The following is a 22,217-nucleotide window of genomic DNA, read 5'->3' as shown; positions in this document are numbered from 1 at the left end:
GCTGCTAGAACTTTGTTTACGTCTCTGGTTCTTGTGTGTGTCAGACAATTACGCCATATCAGTTCACATTTCAAAGCTTTACTTCCCAACATGCACCTTGTGCACAAGAAAATGCACAGACAATCAAATGCATAGTGTTAGGCAAGGAACTGAGGAATTAAGTAGGGGAATACTTTAAGCAGTGTGGTGATCTGAAGGCTCCACTCCTCTTCCTGTAAGCCAGGGGGCGCTGATAGATGGTGTGATATGTGTAAAGTGGAGGAATGGAATAAGCATCTTGCACACATGTAACCCCAACAGGCAGAGACGGACACTAAAGGCTACATCTGCCACTGATGTTCCCTCTTCTTGAATATATTTTTGAAATGAATTGATCACACATGACTACCATGTTGTTGTCACTGCTGTTTTCAAGTTGCTATTTTTACCTTAATTCCACTTTGTGATTTAATTCTTTCCCCTTACCAGACTGTGGTACACATGCTTATTTTCATATTCACAGGTTCATCTGTTGAAAAATATTTAAACATTTTCATTTTAAAGTACGTTAAAGTTATATTGAGCCAGACTGCTTGAAATAGCTTATGTTTAACCCAGTCCAAAACATAATTCTGCAAGGATTCATATTTTGATTGTGAATAGCACATATTAGAAATGTTTACAAGATACATTACTAAATCAATTATTTTCATAACAATTCAATTGAAAATGTAATTGATAATTTACCGGTAACCACTTAAAGGACAACTTTGTTTTTTTTACAACCAAGGTTTATGTTTTAGCTTGTAATTAACGTAAATAAAAGATGAGTGTTAAAAAAAATCATTTACTGCTTTCTATAGTTTTAGCACTTTTCGCGATCTTTTTTACAGTGGGCAGGGACATTTGGGCTCTTTATTATTATTTACAGTAGCTTTTCTAGCCCCCAATAACTTACATCTGGCCATCAAAGACCACAGGACCTTTTTTATTGTGTAAAAAATACATATTTAGCCACCTGCCCGAATGCCCCCGCCCACTGTAAAAAAGATCGCTAAAACTATAGAAAGCAGTAAATGAAAAAAAAATTAACACTCATCTTTTATTTACTTTTGATTACAAGCTAAAACATAAACCTTGGTTGTAAAAAAAACAAAGTTGTCCTTTAGACCCCATTTACTTGTCCGGGGTCCCACAGGGTTCTATTCTTGGCCCCCTGCTTTTTTCCCCCTTTACACAAAATCTCTTCGAAAATAGCAGATCTACACGCTCGCAATGCTTGTAGATCTGCTATTTTCACTGTATGTTTGCCTATTATGACATGCCCAGAATAGGGACGCTAGGGTTCATGTGGTTAATCATTTAACACCTACCTCCCTGTAAACGCAGACACAGCTCGGAACCCAGAGTTCATGGAGATGCATGGAGGCACCGCAGACCCCCCACTCTGCCTGCTGATTGGCTACACAGATGGGATGCAGATCTGGAGCATATCGGTGAGTGATAACATAAACCTGCTTGTAGCATTGAGTGGTGAGTGATCCAAATGCCACCTAATAAGCTGGACATGTGTCCATGACCATTTAAACCGACCAGGGTCCCTAAGGGGTCTATACCTTGTCGCTGAAAATAGATAAATCTACAAGCTCACAATGCGTCGCAATGCATTGTCAGCTTTAACCTTAATAAAAAAGCTTTAACTGTAATGAAGCAAAGCAAAGCAATAAAACAAATAAAATGCATTCACAGGATATGCTTTTTTTATAATTTATTTTTAGATTTAAAAAACTAAACGAAATAGACTTTTTTTTATATCAGTTGGCAATGACCTTCACCTTCCCGCAACCCCATTTGGTGTCACGACCCATAGTTACGGAAGTACACATCTTCAGAAACAACTCAAAAACTCGAAATCACTGGACAGTTGAGTAGATTGTCACTACACTGTATTAGCAGTAGGAATAAGTCGGTCGGAGTGGCTTATTGTCGATGGATTGCTGAGATGGACTGCAATACTTACCATCTGCTCCCAGTACTTATTGCACAACTTACCGTAGTAACCACCAAGCCGTACGCGTGCTACTCTATGCTGAGTTAGCGGTGCCCTGGTTCGAAATCAGAACCTTGTGGTCCAAAGGCGAGTTCTCTACTGACTGAGCTCCCAGACACACTGTAATAGTGTATTTACAGTTTTAAAGATCCTTGCAAAAACTCCCCAAAATGGTTTTGGGGTTGCTCCCCCTTGCAGTTGCAACTGCAGACTCACTTTTTTTCTGCCACAGTCTGAAACTCAGCTGTTCAGCATACACCTCAACTCCTCTCGCCATGTATCCCTTCTTGTCACCTTTTCATTTTTTAATCTTACAGTAAATATTAATGTCCATTGGGTGTCACTGTTGACCAGGATATGTACATGTGTGACCAGTATTCAGCTGGTAATATGTAGGTTCAGAAAGCAAGGCAAGTTGGAAGTTTTCCTTTTCATAGGCCTTGGTGATGTGAAAATGAATTGCAGGACAAGCTCTGTTAAACATCAAACATAGACAAAATATATTTATGAACCAAAACAGGAAACGGTAAGACGAGACACAAGAGATTCTGTGATTTGTTGGTGAGCACAGCATTGTTTTCTGTCCATCCAATTCACACAAAGTAACCACTGCCTAGTTACTCCAAATATATTTTATTTATTAAGTCTTGTTGATATGTACAGCTGGTAATATATTACGTACAGAGATTAACAATATAAATAGCAGCATGGACACACAGAAACACACGAAAACACACACACACACACACACACACACACACACACACACACACACACACACACACACACACACACACACACACACACACACACACACACACACACACACGAACACACAGCGTGACTCGGTAAGTTAAAAACGCAAACATTCATTCCACAGTAGTGTGTCGATCCTTGAGAAAATGACAGTCGGGCCACTGCCGCAGTCCCTCTGCTGTACTTCCCCTGTCACTGAGCAGTCAAACGTGGCCACAAGATGGAGGCCTTTTAATGCGCGAGGGATAGCATTTAGTTTGGTGTGACCTCTGTCAGTCATGGGTCATATGTTTAACAGACGGAACAAATGAAATATAAAACGAATCCCCCCCCCCCTCCCAAGAAGAAAAATTAATCACTTTATAAAATAACCATTTCCTTCGATGCTCTATTTATTATTGCAACCTCCTGTGCTGAAATGCATGTTCTTGAAAGATGTTCTTATGACCGGGCCAATTTTTTACCCTCAAAGCCATTTTCCAGGAAGCATGGGACAGATATATAATTTTGGCGTTCCTTTTTTTCAGTCGGTCCTGGAAAATCATTAGAGGATTTTGTCAGTTGGGTGACTTAACGAATAACCCACAACGCTGTGGAGGCCTCACTGGCAGAGTATCGCCTTTCATGTAGGGCCTGTCACCAAAACATGCAAACTTCACATACATCCTGTGAGATCTAAACACACCAACGTCCTTAATCAGTCGCTTTATAAACATCCACCGGCCGCGGGGGAACAGACACACTATTTTCCCCTGATGTGCACGGCTCACACGCACACTTATTGAACACACAGAAGCTGTCCGCTCACTGCGATGTGGCAGTGAACAATCGAGTCTCCAGCCTGTGGTTTTTATACTGCAATCGTTAAGGGAAAGCAGGGAGTTGTACTTGATGGTGAAACACCTTGTGGGACTCCGTTGTTCCACTCCATTTCAGCTCCAGTTGGACCTGACACCGTCGGTTCCCCCTCATCAGGCCTGCCTCTTATCGCGCGCCTCTCCTCCCTCGCTTTGTTTTCCTTTTGAGTTTTGGAAGTTTACAGGATGATTCTGGGGCATGTTTTTTCACAGGGCTTTAAGTAAGCGTTGAAAGTGCCTCGGTCGCTGCCTCTTGAGTGGCTGTGAAGTGTTTGTGACAGACGCTAAGCCAACACCCTCCGTAATGGCCCAGAGAAGCAGGAATGAGTGTGTGCATCACACACACACACACACACACACACACACACACACACACACACACACACACACACACACACACACACACACACACACACACTCTCACTCTCTCCTCTGATGAAGGAACTGAGAGAGAGAGTTGTTGAGGTATGTGTGTGTGTGTGTGTGTGTGTGGTGTGTTTAGCCACTTTGTGTGTGACCACCATAGATTACGGTCCCCTCAGACAGGAATCTGCAAACGGAGAGGTGCCGTCCGCCACAGGCTGATAAGAGGCAGACTGTGAGGGGCTAATTGTTTGTCTGAAGAGGTGTTGTGAGGAAACGACCTGCTTTGAAGCGAGGTGTCTGGCTGAGCCTGGTGGTGGCGACTAGAACAGTCCCAGATAAGGGGGCGACGATATATCAAGTCGGGTCTCTCTGATACACAAGCACGCACATGTACAGACACATGCGCACGTTTTGTCTGCCTCCAGTGTCTGGAGTTATAACTGTCTGTCTTTGCAGCTCAATAGCTAGAATAGTCTCCAATGCACATCCTTTCTGCTGTGCCTTTTAATGGAATCCCAAATCAATCAGAATCAGCTGTATTGTCACATCACAGGTTTACAGAAGTAAAAAAGTGGGTGAAATTAGTGTTTGTGCAATGTTTTATCGTTTTGTTATATCCATAGAAGAAAAAAAGAAAGGGAAGAAGAAGAAGGGGGGGGGCAAGGGGGAAGAGATCAATCAAAGAAAACAAACAAATGATCTACATATTTCCACATAGTACCTGAGGTTAGATATAAAGGTGCGTGAGCATTGCAGCAGATGTATACTGTACGTGATAATATGGACGTTAGTTAAGGTGCGAAAAAAAACTAAAGTCAGCGGGAAAAAAAGTTTAAAAAAGAAGTCCGTGCAATCAACAGCATTTGCGTAAGCACCGTTATTTTAGGATCCTGAAAAGCACTTTCTGCTGTCGCCTAAGTAGTTGACCCTCTCCATCTATCCACCCCAATATGCCCAGCTGTGTGTCCCACGTGTGTATGTGTGTGTGCGTGTACTCACTTGAATATGGCCCAGATATCACTGGTTCACAGCTTAGAGCATTAACATCAGAGAGAGATTAAAACACAACAGCAGACACTGCGATTACACAAAAACATCCGACGCACAAATTGAAATGAATAAAATGAATACAAAGAAAGCAATTTGGCATATTGCATACAATGGGACACTAATGTAATGGTGGGAAGGTTGTTGATGGCTGTTGATGTCACACAGAGCCTTGTAAGGGCAGGATGAGCGACTGGGTAATGTACAATAACTGGACGCATTAACCTCACCAACCCCCACCCCCCCTCTCTGTTTGTTTCAATCTGCTAAATTCCATTATTCCCTCTTGCACCAGCTCCATTTGTCTGTATAGGAATTCCACTCTCCGGTTTATTCCGGGTTGTGGCGTTTCTTTAACCTGTCACTGTGTGCAATACTCTTGTTAATCTGCCACCGCTGGAGCCGGAGCACTTTTAATAAAAACATGCCTCCAAATCCGCCACTTTGAAAAGGCTACTAATTGCACAAAAGAGCGATCATCCCGTCAGATGGGTTTATGGACTTAAAACACGCAGATTAGAGCACTGGTAATGTGATAATGCATGTTTCACTGTAATTTAACGCAAAAAAGAATGACAAAAGTGGGGCATTCAGCGCTTAACACAATGCACTATTACACATACCAGAGAATCACGCAGGCCATTGACCTAACATCCTGGCTTGATTCTCAGACCTAAAGCCAGGCGGAGAGAGACACAGGCATCCATTAAACGGCTTTATGGCTATATTTTCTACTGTTGTAAAGACCTTTAAACTCCTCCCTGATGGAGCAACCGTTTCCGTTAGTGTCAACTTCATAAGGTTATTTAAATCCTGTTCAAACGACCTGGTGTGAACTTGGTTCTGGTGGGTGACAGTGGTACAGGTACTTGAGCCACGGAAACAATAAAACCTGTTTGTTTGCTTGCAGCAAATTTGTACGATAAATTCAGCATCTAATCTTAGTTCTCACTGGATTTTTTGAGCAAGGAAAGATGTGGATGTTAAGTGATTTAATATCTCTTGGCAGCACTCACGATTGCTCACAGTGCTTCTTTCTGTTCAAGTCGGACGGAGACATTATCAGTTTGTCTGTCTGTCCTGGACAGCTCTGCTGCCTGCTTGGCATTACCCCCTCCCCCCCCCCCCCCTCAACCCCCCCTCGCTCTCTCTCTGCCCTGTTGGCTGTGTCACAGAGAGAGAGTAGGCAGCTCGTTTGCATCGCAATGCCACTGGGACCTTTATTCTGTGCTTGGTAGCTTTTACTTTGCGGTTTGGCTGGTACGTCAACCGCCAACCCTCCCTCGTACCCCTTCCTCTGTTGCCGTCTCCATCAAAAGCCGATTCCACGCAGTTGGAATAGATTATTTTTCTTACAGTGTGAACAAATCGTTCTTTGTCCTAGCCCCCCCTATTGTCTGACGTGACCATGTGGAGTCCTAGCTTTCCAGCCCATCTCAAGTTTATCTATGACAATGCCACCGGTACTTTATGACTGACATAATTGAGTATACCTGCATGTTGATGTATTGTTTACCCCAGCACCCCTAATAGAAACAGTCTAAACCCAGTTACCCCACAAAGCATGATGTCCCTTATCCCAATGACTACAGTGAGCTGCTGCTCGGTAAAAAAATATCTTTTGTGTGTTATTTCATATCAAATTGGGATATGCAAAAGTAACCTTTTTCAAAGTCGACTAGTCGGGGTATATATCTATATCTATAAATGCACAAAATCTCTGTCTATCTGTCTGTCCCCCACATATCTCGAAAAAAATGTCCGACTGACATGTACCCATATATGGGCATATTCTGGTGACATCAGAGATCTCCTGATAACCAGCGTTTTACTTCTGGTGATTACACTTAAGCTAAAAATCATAAAATGGTTCTTTTTTTGTGAAGATTATCTTGCGGATCAAAACGTGTAAGTATCATGAACTTTTCTCTGCCCTAGAGCTTATTTTCAGCAACAATGAAAATCCAGTGCAAAAAATCCCATTGACTTTTGTCAAGAGAACCAGGAAGCTGCTAGCTTCCTGGTTCCGACTACAGAAATAATATTTCTGTAGTCGGATCCCTGCACCACTCTACTGAAGAGGCAGCTTTCGGGAAAGCTCCTAAATGCTGTCCCTCACACAGATGAGTCCACTAATCCGAATAATGGAAGGCTGCTAAATATTCTGGTTCGATTCTCTCACTCACACACACACACACACACACACACACACACACACACACACACACACACACACACACACACACACACACACACACACACACACACGTTCAAAAATATAGTCCATGGGGCAGACCAGACCAATGGATATTGCTTATAGGATCAATACAAGTAAGTTAATATATGATAGCCTATTCACAGGAGTAGCTTTCATATTTATTGGACATTTTGTTATTTCCTCCTATTAGCGTATTCATTGTTTCCAAAAAGCACACAATATAATATTTAATCTTGAATCTAAGGCAACTAAAACATTTATAAAGGTAATACAAGCAATGTGTTTGAATCTGCATACAGTACTTACACATTGTGTTGTTTTGAAATTAAATATTTTTTAAGACAATCAGCTGCGTGTTTGACTGTGCATTATACGTCAAGGTAACAGAAATAATCTGAAATAGTATGACAAGTTAAAACAAACACTGTCATCAGAATGGTGGAGTTCCACACCATTTGCAATGTACTTTCCATACTAGGGAAATGAGTCCAAGATGCTCCACACAAGACTCTGTGTGGAGTCTTGTGTTATTGCGGAAGGGTCAGTAGCTGATGTGAAAGTACAACAGATTAGCAGCACATGCTTGTCTACAAAGCATTGATGAGGCTTACCTGGAAAGGCTTCCTTCTCTGGCTAAAGGGCAAACATACTACATATATTCTCCTCCTGGAAGAAGCCCTGAGGAGCATTTTACGGCTTTCAACATGATGTCCATCAGGCGTCACTCACAGAGCGTTTTGAGAATTCCTCATTCACCCTCATCATAGAGTTGTTCCAAGTCTACCTGGACTCACTCTGAAGCCAACATGGTCTTTCAGTTTTCTGTTCTATTCTGTTCTACTTTGATTGAAGATTCTAGAGAAGGCAGCTGAATGTTGCACCTTGTATGCACCCAAGAGGGTTAGGGTACTTACATTTTTTAACTTTCCCAAATCCTAATTATTGTGTTTTTCATCCGATTGCCTCAAGTGAAGACCTTATGATTTTCTCCCCACTGTTGAAATGTGAGTGGTTTATTCAACTTTGTTACACCTTTACTGTTCCTGGTCAAAAGTGCCACCATTTTGACCAAAATTAGATGGAAAACTCTCTGACACACACACACACACACACACACACACACACACACACACACACACACACACACACACACACACACACAGTTGTAGACGGCTGGCCCCTGCGGTGCCACACAGTAAAAATCTTCGTCATACATCATTCAAAATCAAAAGTTTTAGACAACTGTGTATCACAGCAGGTTAAATTGATCGATTTAGGCCACATAATGTGCCTTAATTGAGTCTCGGCTTCCATTGCGAGCAGTGGAGGCGAGACACCACAGGTGTCGATTAGATGTAAATGTCATAGGTTCAAAAGCCTATTGTGGAGGAAAACATAATTGGTCTTGCAGCAATCAGATGAAAAACACTATACTGTATTTAGGATTTTGAAAAAGTAGTGTTCTCTAATTGCAGAACTTGAGGTCAAGGCAAGTTTATTAGCTGATGAAGCTGGATTGTTCATGTGTAGCACAAGATCAGAGATGTACTATGTTGAAGGAGAGAGTATAAGATTCAAAAAGATATATCTCACGCACACATATACACAGTTGACTGCTCATGTTGATGTTCTGTAGGTAATATGTACTTATTATGGTCTATGTTTTGAATAATTTTTAACAATATTAATTTAGAAATACCTTTTCAGTGTCACATCTTTGAATATTCACTGGAGATACACATGTTAACCACTGGTTGAATACATTGAAGATATAGGGTTTTTGTGTTCATATAAAAGCAGTTAAAAGTCAAATTTGACCATGGACACTCTAAAATAAGAGGGGGTTGTCTGAGTGTCCAGTAATTATGAAGTATTATAATACTTGGCCTAATAAGTCATTGTAAAATGCTTTGTGATTGTTGGTATAAAGTATTATGAGTTTGTATAATTATACAATGTTGTAATCAAATTATAATGCATTATAAGTATGTTTATAATGCAATATATAAAATGCATAGGAAGTGTTACCTTTTGTGAAAAAGTTACCTTAATTGGAAAATACATTGCAATGATTTAAACCTGAAAATCTACCAGTGTCGGCAAATGACTTCAAACATGACATAGGAGCTTATAACAAGTATCTATGGGTTGCCAGTAATGCAGACACACCCCAGGAGAGGATATAATGAAATAAAGATGATTTGCAGGGATGGGGCTTTCCCTTTTTCGAATGACACATAAGCTACCAGTCAGCAAGGTCTATCATATAAAAACATAATCTAGGGATATATAGCAATAAAAAAAATCACAACTAGAATTTGCCCACCCAGATGGTACAGATTTGTTAAATATGGGATCTTGGCCCATGGACTAATACGTATTGTTTATTTGTCATTGTTATGCAGTTTAAGCTCTTATTTAGTTGAATAATTAAATTAATTATTACTACAGATTGATTCTCAAACATTGCCTCTTTGCTAGTTGTATTTCAGCTCTAACAGCAGCATTACCACGCCAATTAAATAAGCTCTCAAAACCCCAACATGTCCTGTGGGAGGACCCCTTTCCTTTTCAGTCATGAACATTTTTCTTGCTTTAATCCATGTTGTAGACATAACAGACACAGTCATTTGCTGTGGCCAGCAGGCATGGATCACACTCGTGTGTCACGCGACATTCTTTGCCGAAGATCTTCTGGCAATAAATATAATACTGTGGACATATATTTTATGTAGTTGATAGTTACCTTAATCTAAGGTGTTAAGAAAAACTGTCAGACCCATCTGAAATATAATTACAAACTAAAAGATTTCTAAATAATAATATAATAATAAAAATAAAAATTCTCAATAGTTGACTAACTGGCTATTGGTCAACTATTGTATTGATATTATTATTGTAGATTTTAAGATGCACGAGTCCCTTGCAGCTAAATGTTGCACCAGAATGTCTCATGAACTCAGTAGTCACAAACACAGTGTGTTGCTTGTTGTCCCCTGTCTCAGTTTTTATGGATTTGTTCACACGCCTCATACAGTTGGCTTTCTGTGAGATAATCTGCCCTCAAGACAACCCCGCTTTTTTAATGTTGCTTTCAAAAGTATTGGCTCACAGAGTATTGTCTGAAAACCCCCATAATGCCGCCACCTTTACCAGACAACGTTCCATTTCATTCACAAACAATAAAACCTCTTTTTTTTATCTTCCGTCCAGGCTTTTATCATTCTGCTGACGCCTCCCTGGGATAATATCGTCCATGGCAGTTTCACACTTTACTTGCAAGCCCGTCAGACCAAATGAATGTGGTTTTGATACTGTGGGTGCATTGTCTGTCTGCAGTTTGTGGAGCTGATGTGGCTTGGAAGCTGCATGATGTCTGGTGGTTTGAACTTGAGGTTTACAATCGGTTTGTGTGATCTCTGTCCCTGCTGCATAGAGGGGGAGAAGATGTCACTCCTCTGTGCTGTCTTTTTGGCCTTGTTTACACCTGGTATTAACCATTAAGCGAAAATAGCAGATCCACTACATTGTGATGCGTTGTAAGCTTGTAGATCTGCAATTTTTAAAGATTATTGATTTATTATTATTATTATCATTATTATATTGTTGACATTATTATGATTATAATTGTTATTTGCCAACAACTATGCCCAAAATACGGATGGCAGGTTGAACGTGGTTTTAACATGCATCTTGTATCCAGTATGTTTCCAGATATAATTAATCTGGCTTACATTTAAACTTGGCTTTAGAATGGCCTCCCGGTATACGCACTGAAGTCAGACATCACTTCCCCACACGAAATGTACATTGCAGCGCTTGTCACTTCCTATAATATTTACATATGTTTAACTCATTGAGTGCCCAAATTATTATCTATTTCTGGCCATTACGATTTTTTTTTCTATCTATTTTTTTCTATCTTTTTTTCAAAAACATGTGAAACACGCTAATGGCACGTTGCACCATAGCGCTAAAACACGTGAAACACGTTAATGGCACTCAATGAGTTAAGAAAAGGCAAGCACTTACGCCACTGTGTTCCATACACACTGTCATCTGAGTTTCTTTTTTTTATGAATTACAATTTTAAAAAAAAAAGAAAAAAAAAAGTTCTAGTTTCACGATCCGAGTTTCCTGTCACCTTTTATCTTAGTTGAAGTTGCTTGCACATCTATTTTAATTTTCTTTCATTTAGTTGTATGTGGATAGAGACACATTGCTTGACACGCAGCAAAACCCAAATGTCATTTAACTCATTTGGGTAAATGTTTACACACTCAGATTTTAATTAACACTGAGAATTCTACTGTGCACTTTATTTGTTGTTCACAAAGTTCATGGTTCGGAACTTATTATGGTTTTAGGTCACAGTTAGACACAATTTGGTACAGCAGAGAAACCAATTATAAAATTATTTCCCACATTCTTTATTTTGTAAAATAAGAAACAGCCTATGTTGCCCCATATTGAAAACATAAGGAACAGCAAAAGGAGCATAACTAATGATCAAATACCAAAATAATATGAAATGTAATATGAAAATGTATGTGCAGTTCTGATTCTGCACCAAGAGGCTGCCTTCCTGGCTACAGTGTTCAACAAACCAGGCTGATCACTTTTTCCTAAAATTATGTTTTTATTTATCCAAATAATAGTTATAATAGAATTTGTTCAAATTAATTATTGCATTCATACAATTATTGCGAACGTGGAAGCAGCTTACTATGAAACCGTGCTCGGGTTGTGTGTGTGTCTGTGTCTCTGTGTCTCTGTGTGCGTGCACTGCCTGTAAGCAGCCACCAGAGTGCGCCAGAGTGCAGGAATAGACAATGCTCTGATTAAAATGCACAACAGCCTGCAAAACACACACACACACACACACACACACACACACACACACACACGATGTCAATGTTCTCTCCCCATCACGGTGAAATAACACGGATTACAAGTCCGTAAATACACAATATTTTCGAGCTGCGTTCGCTTCCAGCGTTCGCGCGTCTTACTTGTATTATTACATTTTAGTTATACTGTAGCCTAGGTCACTAAAGTACTTTGTGCCCAAGGTACTTTTTTCCCCTTTCATTGATCATTAAAGGCAGCCGCCACCTGCAAGACTGGAAACAATATATGAGGCAGCATTCATGTTTTTGGCAAACAACTGAGAATGTAGACCAATTCGCCCAAAAACATGAATGCTTTCTCACATATGTCCCTGTGGGAATGAAAGTACCTTGTGCACTTACTAGCCTATTATCTTAGCCAATAGACTGTGGAGAAGCCACGGGTAAATGCTTCACTTCAAATGGCCTGCTGTGCTCCTATTTTGATATGGAACACATCATTACGTGACTCTTTTGTCAACACTTTTCCCATCATCGTCATAATTAACAGGGAAGCTTCAGCATATTGCTCCTAAACTGGAAACTTGTAAGATGATGGAGGGTTTTCAAATTCTTTTGCACTCACCATGTTCACCTGACATGTTAACATTTAAGGCATTAAATCACAGTTCACATGTGGACCGAACCAAGACGTTTACGGTTCGGCTGTGTACATTACACACCTAAACCTAAGAGCTGGTTTGCTTAACTGGACCTTAAATGAGTCTTCGAGTTTGTGAATGGTCATTAACTGTGGTTCTGTCCACTAGCTTGCTGGAGAGGCCCAGGAGTTGTTCTCTGTGCGCCACGGACCAGTCAGAGCTGCACGCATACTTCCTGCACCGCATATCAGTGAGTATCCTACCACACACACACACACACACACACACACACACACACACACACACACACACACACACACACACACACACACGGCCAGCTGTATCTGTTAACATTGAATTTGAGCCACATAGGATCTAATGTTTCCAAATCTGATTGATGATTCACAACCCATTGCAACTGAAACCCCTCATAATTATGCATACTCCCCTTGACAGAGCAGGTTACTGATTCTCTTTTTAAGGAACCTACTTGTTTTTGCAGATGTTACAGGCTCACATTGGAGAGTGTTTTTTTCCTGTGATGCGTATTGTGTGTGACATGCTGTGCGAAGACGGCCAGACGGCCATCCCAAGACGCTGTCATGTCAGAGCGTAGAGAAAAGCTTAGCTGTGTTTGCCTTGTGTCAGCGCAACACACACACATGGACACAATGCTCCCTTGGCTGTTTTCCTGCTACATTCGTCCTAGAATCTGCAAAAGTGGTGGAAATGAATGTGGCATAGTTGGATTTGTGCACTTTGGAGCACATTTTGCCTTTCAAGCTTTTTCATCTGACGTTAGTCTTTTTATTTTTTTTATTTTTTATCGGAATCATGAATCTTCTTGCCCTGGAGTTAAAAAAAGAAAACTCGCATTTTTGTTCTCTATTCAAGGACAGCACATAAAATGAAGTTTTGTGTGGCTAGTTGCTAATGCAGTTCTATTTTTTTCTTTGTGTTTTTATTTTTTTCTTCTGAGGGGTGATCTATCACAGTGAAATGAAAGACTTCATACTCCATGTTTCTCTGTAGTCACAAGGCCGTCTTTTCCACCGCGCTCTCTCTCATCCTGATGTTAAAGACAGTCTTTTAACATTAGCGTTGGCCAGGCCTCAGCTGGCCACAGCCTGCCTTGAAGTGAAGAGGCTTCCTTCTGCCAGGACTCCACTGAAACACTCACTCTCCCTTCCTCCGATCTGCTATCTCTTTCTGCTTCGCTTTCATTCAGACACTGAACTGAAACCTGACACATTTAACTTTTTCACAGCGGTACTTGTGCACGTTGGTTGTTTTGTGTCTCTTCTTCATTTCAACGTCTCATCTTTAAATTCCTGCCTCTCGCACAGTTCATCTCCCTCATATCCGGAGCTGGCTAATTCGGACCCTGTCTGCAGTGAGCTCTTTTCCCATCCTCCCCCTGCACCCCCTTATCCCCCCGTTCCACTCTGCCCACCACCACCTCCGCCCATCCCTCCCTCCCTCTATCTCCCCATGATCATAACTGGCTCCTTGGTCCCATTGTATTAGGAAGGGTAATTGCATTTATTAAAGGTTAGGCGAGGAAGAGAAAGAGCCCAGTGAAAAACATAGCCAAGGTTTTTATCTAATCATTTTCAATCAGAGCTTACAGAGGAGGGGGGGCAGTGAGGAATTAGCCACACAGACAGAGCCCCCATGTTAGCAACGAGCTGCGTTCCCACCGGGATTCAGCTGACATCAGCTCAGCTCTTAAGACCTGAGATCTCCTACTCGGGTCACCGTGGACTCCTGTCAAGTTTCATTAAAATGTTAGAGATATCTATGAGTTTAAATGAATAATATTTACTTAACATATTATGTTAAGTACATTATTCGCACCTGTGGTTCTTCATATTTGGTTTTCTTGAGAGTTTATGAAAATTCCTTGAAAATTGAGCTGACAAAGATGAGAGATAAATCACACTAGAAAACTTAGTCTGGATATTCTGTCAGGGAGGTGGCTCTGTATGTTATATTTGATACAGTCTGGTTTGTAGACAGGCTAGTATTTATGGCCTCTTTGGATAAATCTTTACTTTTCTAGCATGAGTTTTTGCTTGGTATGCTATAAACCTAACATAAAATGCCTCAACTCATTTTTGTATTTTTGGAACAATGGGTACTCTAATATCGCATACAATTCATAATCACAACATGCTAATATATTTAGAAACGGCAAAATTCCCCGTCCGTCCGTCCGTCCGTCCGGGGCAAAACTCACAGAACAGTAGACCTATCAGTGCCAGATTTCTTGTGCACACTGCCAATAGGCCAAGGGAGGAAATTCCTGAATATTTGTCACATACTGTATGTGTTATACTTTAATTTTATACTGAAAGTCGGATTGGGCTGAAATTGTATTATGGGGTCTAATAACAGCGTGACTTCCCTGTGGATGTCTGATGTCATAGTACTGTATTTCATGATGTCATAGACTGGTCACATGACGTCACAGAGCCACAGGGAAGCCACGCCGTTATAAAACAAGACCAGGAGACCTGGTTCTGCCAGACCCAGAATAAGTACTTTATAAGATCAGAGCACTACGTCACAGCTAAGCCGGACTTCACATGACGTGTCAGCCTGTGTCTATGCCCATGTATGGACGAAAGGGGGACAGACTTTTATGGCTGAGGCCTGAGGGAAAAGGGCGCATGCCCATGTATGGACGGAACAGGTACAAAGCCTCATGTAGGCCGACCCCTTGGGTCTGGCAACAAAAATACATTGTCCGTACGTATAATTTACTTTATATATATATATATGATTATGGTCAGCGTCATAGTGACTAATTCTGTTACTACTGTATGTTGTATAATATAACTTGTATTGTGCCTCCTATGTGCTTATTTGTTTTTAAAAAAAAACCTTGGTGGGGTTCTAGATTGGGGACAGCACTGTCGCTTGCTGCCCCCATGATAAATCAGAAAAACGATAAACATAAAATGTGAAAAAAAAGTCAGAAAAACACATAGTCTGAGCAAATGTTACCCGTAGAAAATGAAACCCAATGAAATGGGAAAACCTTTTTGAAATGATATTTTGTGGAATTGAAGTAGGAAACCCACGTGCCTCATATGCTCACTACACTGTATAGTATTTTACTGTATAGTGTCGTGCTCATACTTGAGGGTTCATTTCTCAGATTTAAATGAACATTCAAGATTTCACTGTGTACACAACATGCCTAATTTGTTTATCCACTTTAATTTTACATCACATGTATCTTTCTCTCTCTCTCTCTTTCTCTCTCTCTCTCTCTCTCTCTCTCTCTCTCTGTCTTTCACACACATAGTTTTATCTAATACGAACTCTAGCATTCACATCCTTGAAGCAGCGATGCAATTGGATTTTCCTCGTTCCGCTAATTAGTTCCTCTCCAGGCATGAAGTTTGAATTTGGTGTCACTGCAGGTATCAATCAGTACTGTGAAATGCACCACCAACAAAAAAACACCCTGCTGGCATGTGGCATTTTTTGGTGAGAAAATCAGCTTTTTGTTCTCTGTTCATGTTCCGGTTCTTTGGCAGATTTCAACAACACACAATGACAGCATTGAGAGGGGCCCTGGAAACGGATGAAAGCGAACTACAGTAATAAGAAGCAGCAGATACCCCCCACCCCCTCGACACATGAGGGGAGCAATTCTCTCGGCAGAAAATAAAAATGAATTGTACTAGTGGAGGAGAGGACACTGATTGCAATCTGCCAGGGCGCAAACAGTGTTGCACTGTGGCGAGCAGTTAAAAGGCCAATTGTCTCCGATGGGAGCCAGTGGGTGGGCGGATTTGGAAAGTCCTGAAAATAGGTGTTGATTATAATAAGTCGGGGTCGCTCCTTCCCAGAATAGAGGAGGAAGTGGTGGTTTTCCAAAAGGGAGTAAATCAGTTTATCCATATTCTGTGGAGTTTACAACCTCAGCTCTTCCGGAAAATGGGGCATCACCCAGATGCCTTGTTTGACAACAAACTAAGCATTGACATGGGGTTCTAAACTAATGAGCGTCAGCTTTTCGTGCACTCGTGGTCATTCAGTGGATGTCAGCAAGGAGTAACGCTACACGGCGGATGGCGTCACATCGCCTTGATGCAAGTTGCCTAATTGTGAAAACGACTCTGGAAAAAATATATGACAGCCAAGCATGTCCTCCTCAGTGTCCTTGGCCTTGCTATAAATGACATTAACATATCCCCACACATCTTCACTGTAATATCCAACCCTGCGCACTATGTCCATTTGGATGTCAGCAGCAATGCACACGATGCCGCAGTTCACCAGGCATCAGATCTCACATCTCCTTCCCAGAAAAACTTTATTTTCCTAAACGTGTCATTTTAATCGAAGTCTCCTGTTGCAGCCATCACAGTTATATTACGATTCAATATCGTGCGTGGTAATGATGTCCGATGACAGAATTATGAAGACAGAAGAAAGCAACATGTCGGGTGATGCTCGGGGCCAGTAGAGGGACAGCACATTTGCACCCACGCCACACCACAGGAACTCATGCTGATTACTGTCGAGCCTCAAATTACAAGCCTCCGAAGGCTAACATCTTCTTCAATGTAAGCCCCCATTCCTACAGCCCCCCTCCATCCCGTCATCAAGAATGAGAAGATTAGGGAAAATAGGAGATCCGTCGACTTGATGCAACATGGTTTCAACTCGTTTTGATTAATGCACTCTAGGCTTTTACTATACCGTAATTTCACCCGAAACCCAAAGATCTAACCAAAGATCCTCTACCCCTTTTTAACTCTGAAGGGATTTCTCCCCCATTTACTTCTCCTTAATTTCATTTAGCCTTCGCTCTATTGTCTTTTATGTCATCCTTTATGATTTCACTCCTCTTTTTTTTTCATTCCATGGGGGAAAGAGGGTTTGCGTGCAGCAAACAATTCTTTTTTCCCCCTTAACTTCTCCAGTTTCCTCTCTGTAAGTCTCACACACTGGCATCCTAATTTCATTTGATCCTCTAAAGTCTTCATGTGGACTTGACATTATATTGTGGCCGGCGAGGATGTGTGCCTTCTGCGTTGATAGGAAAAATAAGGCCCGATTTTGAGAAGGGGGGGAAAAAACCCCAGAAATCTTCTCCATCCATTGAAAATTTTCCGTGACCATAATTTGATTACAGGGCAGTAGTTGTAATGTAATCAACACGCTTCCTGCTGCGGTAGTGGGCTGCCTGTTAAAAGTGAAGTGGGTGGGTTGGCGACACAAGAGGCCTCACATGCGCTGGCCTCTTTTTAAAAGAATGCCCCTCTTTGTTGTGTGCAGATCTATCGTTCCGTTTCTCATCTCCCCCCTCCCCCCTGCTCCTCTTCCCACTCAGGTCCTCTGAAGACGGACAGCTTCGCTGACAAGAGGCCTCTCCTGGGGGTGTGCAAGAGCACGGGGTCCTCTGGGTGAGTACACACAGTGCACAGTGCAACCTACATCAGTCTCTGCGTCAACAACAGGCCCTTCAGAGTGCGTTTCTGTCATGGGCTGATTGTAAGCAGTGGATGACTTTCTTCACAGTATATCTGAGACGGGGGAAGTGATGTGCAGCGGATAGTTACCCTTCTTTACTGATGGTTATAAGTGGAACCTAAAGTGCTTCTGCAGAACAGCATTCCCTCATTAAAGGAAATTGACATCATTTGTATTGTTCCTTGGAGTCATGGAGTCCATTAGCACTATAGGGTCCAAGTTTGATTATGTATGTTATGTAACGGAGTCAAAGTAATGTACTTCATATGCATTTTTTTTATTTTGTGGTTAGTTTTGATATATCCTGCAACTCACTAAATAGCAGTTACAGTACATCAGCTCTGGTCATTGTATTTCTTTGCTGGCCTCTCGTCAGTTATTAATTGGTTGATCCAGACTGTGTGTTAATAAAGCAGATTTCTTACTCAATATGGCAGGTGACAATGGAGCAATGCTATGCATGCGTAACTCCCATTATTCTGCTTCAAATCCATTATCTTTTTTATATACTGTATTATTATTATGTTTTACCTTTATTTAACCTGGATAGTCACCACTGAGATTAGTGCTTGACAAGCAGAAAGCCAGAGGGTTAAGCATTAGTTGTAGGTAGGCCTGTCCCCGACTAAGGATTTGTTTAGTCGAATCTAATTGGCGACTAATTGCCAATAGTCGACTGGCAGTCGACTAATATAAAAAAAATTAAAATAAAAATAAACTTATTTTTTTTATATATATTTTTTTTTAGGGCCAAAATACATTTTATTTCAAAGGGCCAAGTCTACACAGTTTGTTTTGTGTCTCCAGCAGAGTTTCTAGTGTCTCTATCTCTCTCTGGAAGAGGTTGCACATGAACTCTGCAGCCGCACTGAGGCGCTCCAACACAAACAATACCAATACAAAGACGAGGAATAAGAAGAATAAAGTGGAAGTTACGTGTGGTTGCAGGTGTAGACTTGGCCAAAAAACTATTAAAAACATTTTTGGCCCTTAAAAATATATTTAAAAAAAAAAAAAATCGACTAGATTCGACTAAGAGACACGCAGTCGACTCGGACCCCCCGCGACTAACCAGTCGACTAGTCGACTTAGTCGAGGTCAGGCCTAGTTGTAGGATGTTATTATTCAAACAGGGAAAGCACACTCTCTGACGTGTTGACTTGCGGGGGCATATATTATGCCTAAATCCATAAAAAAGTTAAAGAATAATAACAATAATAATAATACAAAAATATATATATATTTTTTGTCTTTATTATCTTTTATTTGCTGTTCCAGTGTTCCACCAGTGTTGTTCCACCTTGATGAATACATTCCTTTATCAGGATGTATATTAACAAGGTCACTAGATGTACTGTACTGTAGAAAAACAGCCAAACAAGTTGGGTCTTACATGGCATTGTTTCAGGTGAGACTAGGAGTTCATTTGTGGGTCTTACATGGCATAGTTTCAGGTGAGACTAGGAGACTAGGAGGACATCTGAACTCACACCAGCAGCAGCATTCCGATTCCGTGTTCTGAGAAAGCAGTGAGGTTCAATGCATTGCCTATGTTAAGAAGTGACCCACTGCGTCAGGAGGCCGAAGCTGCAAAAAAGTTGAGCGGCAAAGTTGAGAGAAGTTCAGCTTTTTTAAGGCTGCAGTATACGTCAAGGCAGCAATAGGCTTGAACTAGGCGTTCAAATAAAGGAGAGGTGGGTGTTTCAGACATCTTATGCACACCCATTTAGCAGAAAAACTCAGCGGTAGAAATCGCTGACACTGCTGTTTTGAATTCAGCATTACATGGCACAGTTTCAGGTGAGAGATAGGAGGATATCTGTGGGTCCTACATCGTGTAGTTTCAGACGTAGGATCTCTTTAAAATACCCCTTATGTGCTAATGGAATGTCCAATAATCGTGACATTTAGTAGTAGTAGAGCTGGGGGGGGTACATACTCTTTGTGACTATGCGGTACACATTAAGTGCATGTGAAGACCTGTAATTTTCTGCTCATAACAAGAAGCATCAAAGAACAGCCCTCACCTGCGTATGAACCCTTCACACGCGCTCAAACTGGAGCTGAGCCAGTGGGCAGTGACATGGACTCAATGGAGCTTTAAGGCTAAGTTGTACTTTGTCACACATTTTTCCTGCAAAGATTTTCAGTTGAAAATAAATAATTTTTTTGTGGAGCTCAACTGAAAAACAGATTTTGGGGAAATCTGTTATTTTCATTGAGCGACATCATGGCTGTTTGCCGAAGTATAAATTAGGCTTTAGTGGCGCTGGTGTGAAAGGGGGGAGAGCAGGGGGCAGATGCTGGGGCTAAGAGGGGACATTAAACAGATGCACGGTCCCCTGGGAAACACAGAGCCTGGACTGGGAACACCATTCCTGACCTGCTAGAAAGAGAGACGGATCCCAAAGGCGTCTGTCTTCCATACCCAGCCCATGCCCTCCCTTCTTCTCCCTCTTCCACCTCCTCCTCCTCCTTTCTCGGCTCCCTTTCCTTCTGCTCCTCTTCCAGAGCAGCACGGAATTTAACTTGATATTTCCTCCCCGGGAAATGAAATAAGGAAGTCTGTCTTCAGCTGGGCTTTGATGGAGACCACCTTCCTTCCCCTCCAGTGTGTTTTCCAGGGTCTGCTGTCTCTGACGCCGTGGCGTGGCCGTTGTCTCTGCTTTCGCTATGTCCTCAATGAAACGGAGACAGGCAGGGTCTTGACGGTTTGGCACAGTGCTCAGCGCTAATGCTGAAAACATGCCCCGTGTTGAAAAGCAGAAAGCCTCTGACCTCTGGCTGAATGGCACAGCCTGGGCCTTCCCCCTTACACAAGTGTTTGGTAAATAACGCTACATTCAAACACAGGGAGGAAAAAAGCCTCCGGGTGCGGCGCAGTACTTTCCATTGGGCTGGTTCATAAACTTACTAAGGTCCTCACACAATTTTTAGCATATAATCATTTTGAAATAACAGCTTTTGTCAACCACCAAAAAGGATGCCGTCCTGACACTTAAATGGAAAACAGATTGGAGTCTTGGCCGCTACAGCCGTGCTGGTTTAGAAGTTGGTTCAGTCAGCTCTAGGCTTAGATTACAAGATTTGCAAATTAAAGGAAAACCAGAAAGGGGAAAAAGCATGTGCGCTGAAGCCCTGTACTTGTGGACTTCCAGCCAGGCACACTCAACATAATTTTATCAATGGAAAGGATTATGCGTTAAGTCCAAACAATGTATGGATCCAGTGATTTTCCTGACAGCAAAGCTACATATGCATGCATCTCTTTCACGCTCTGCACCAGTGCCAGTAGGCTTTGGGAATTAGCAAAGAATGCTGGTGCCATTGCAAGCCCCGGTGCGTCTCCTCACATATCTGGAAAGGATTTGTGTTTCCTACCCGTACCCACTGTTGTTATTATTTTCTTTCGTTTTAATTACGTCCGCAGGTATTAAAATTCTGCAGAGCTTTAAGGCTGCCCTTTGTGAGATGAATGCAAATCATATGGGCAAGGCGGAGGCGATGTGACTGTGTCTGTGGGTGTTTCAGAGCACACACACTTCTAGGGTAAAAGTTCAGTGCTGAAGAAGAAGCATGTTTTTGTTCTCCGGGGTTTGGGAGCCAGTCTATTGGATTGAAGGCAGGGAACTGTCAGTGGAGACCCTGACATTTCCAACCTCCAGTCCCCCCCCCCCTCACAACATCTCCAGATGCTGAGAGGATGTGGTCCTGTCTTTTTCCTTTTTTTCAAATTTTTACTTTGAACCAATATAGTCCTCTGTCACTGTGGAGATTACTACTGGATTTGTTATTGCGGTGGTTCCGGCCGACACACATGGAGACTTCGGGCTGATGTCATGGTCACTATGACGACCTTAGATACTCCAGCTTGTAAGGCTCGGTCTATCAGTAGCCTTGTGTCTGATTTTTGGGAATCGGTTTTGCGGCTGTCACCCCCGATTCACCTCTACTTTATTT

The 22,217-nt window shown here is 41.7% G+C and overlaps 1 protein-coding gene across 2 annotated transcripts in view; it reads left to right on the top strand.

Moving 5' to 3' along the window:
- bcas3 (BCAS3 microtubule associated cell migration factor) overlaps positions 1 to 22,217 on the top strand; it is a 318,853-nt gene that overhangs the window by 6,415 nt on the left and 290,221 nt on the right. For both annotated transcript variants that reach the window (XM_080427841.1, XM_080427840.1), the window contains exons 5-7: positions 1,369 to 1,475; positions 12,933 to 13,014; positions 18,118 to 18,190. In XM_080427841.1, coding sequence (XP_080283967.1) covers positions 1,369 to 1,475; positions 12,933 to 13,014; positions 18,118 to 18,190 — 262 coding nt within the window. The remainder of the gene's footprint in view (positions 1 to 1,368; positions 1,476 to 12,932; positions 13,015 to 18,117; positions 18,191 to 22,217) is intronic.

The sequence above is a fragment of the Gymnoscopelus braueri genome, assembly GCF_963280865.1.
Source record: "Gymnoscopelus braueri genome assembly, chromosome: 5".
In the NCBI taxonomy this organism is placed as follows: Eukaryota; Metazoa; Chordata; class Actinopteri; order Myctophiformes; family Myctophidae; genus Gymnoscopelus; species Gymnoscopelus braueri.
The sequence above is the reverse complement of the archived record's forward strand: the minus strand, read 5'-3'. Positions and strand labels throughout refer to the sequence as shown.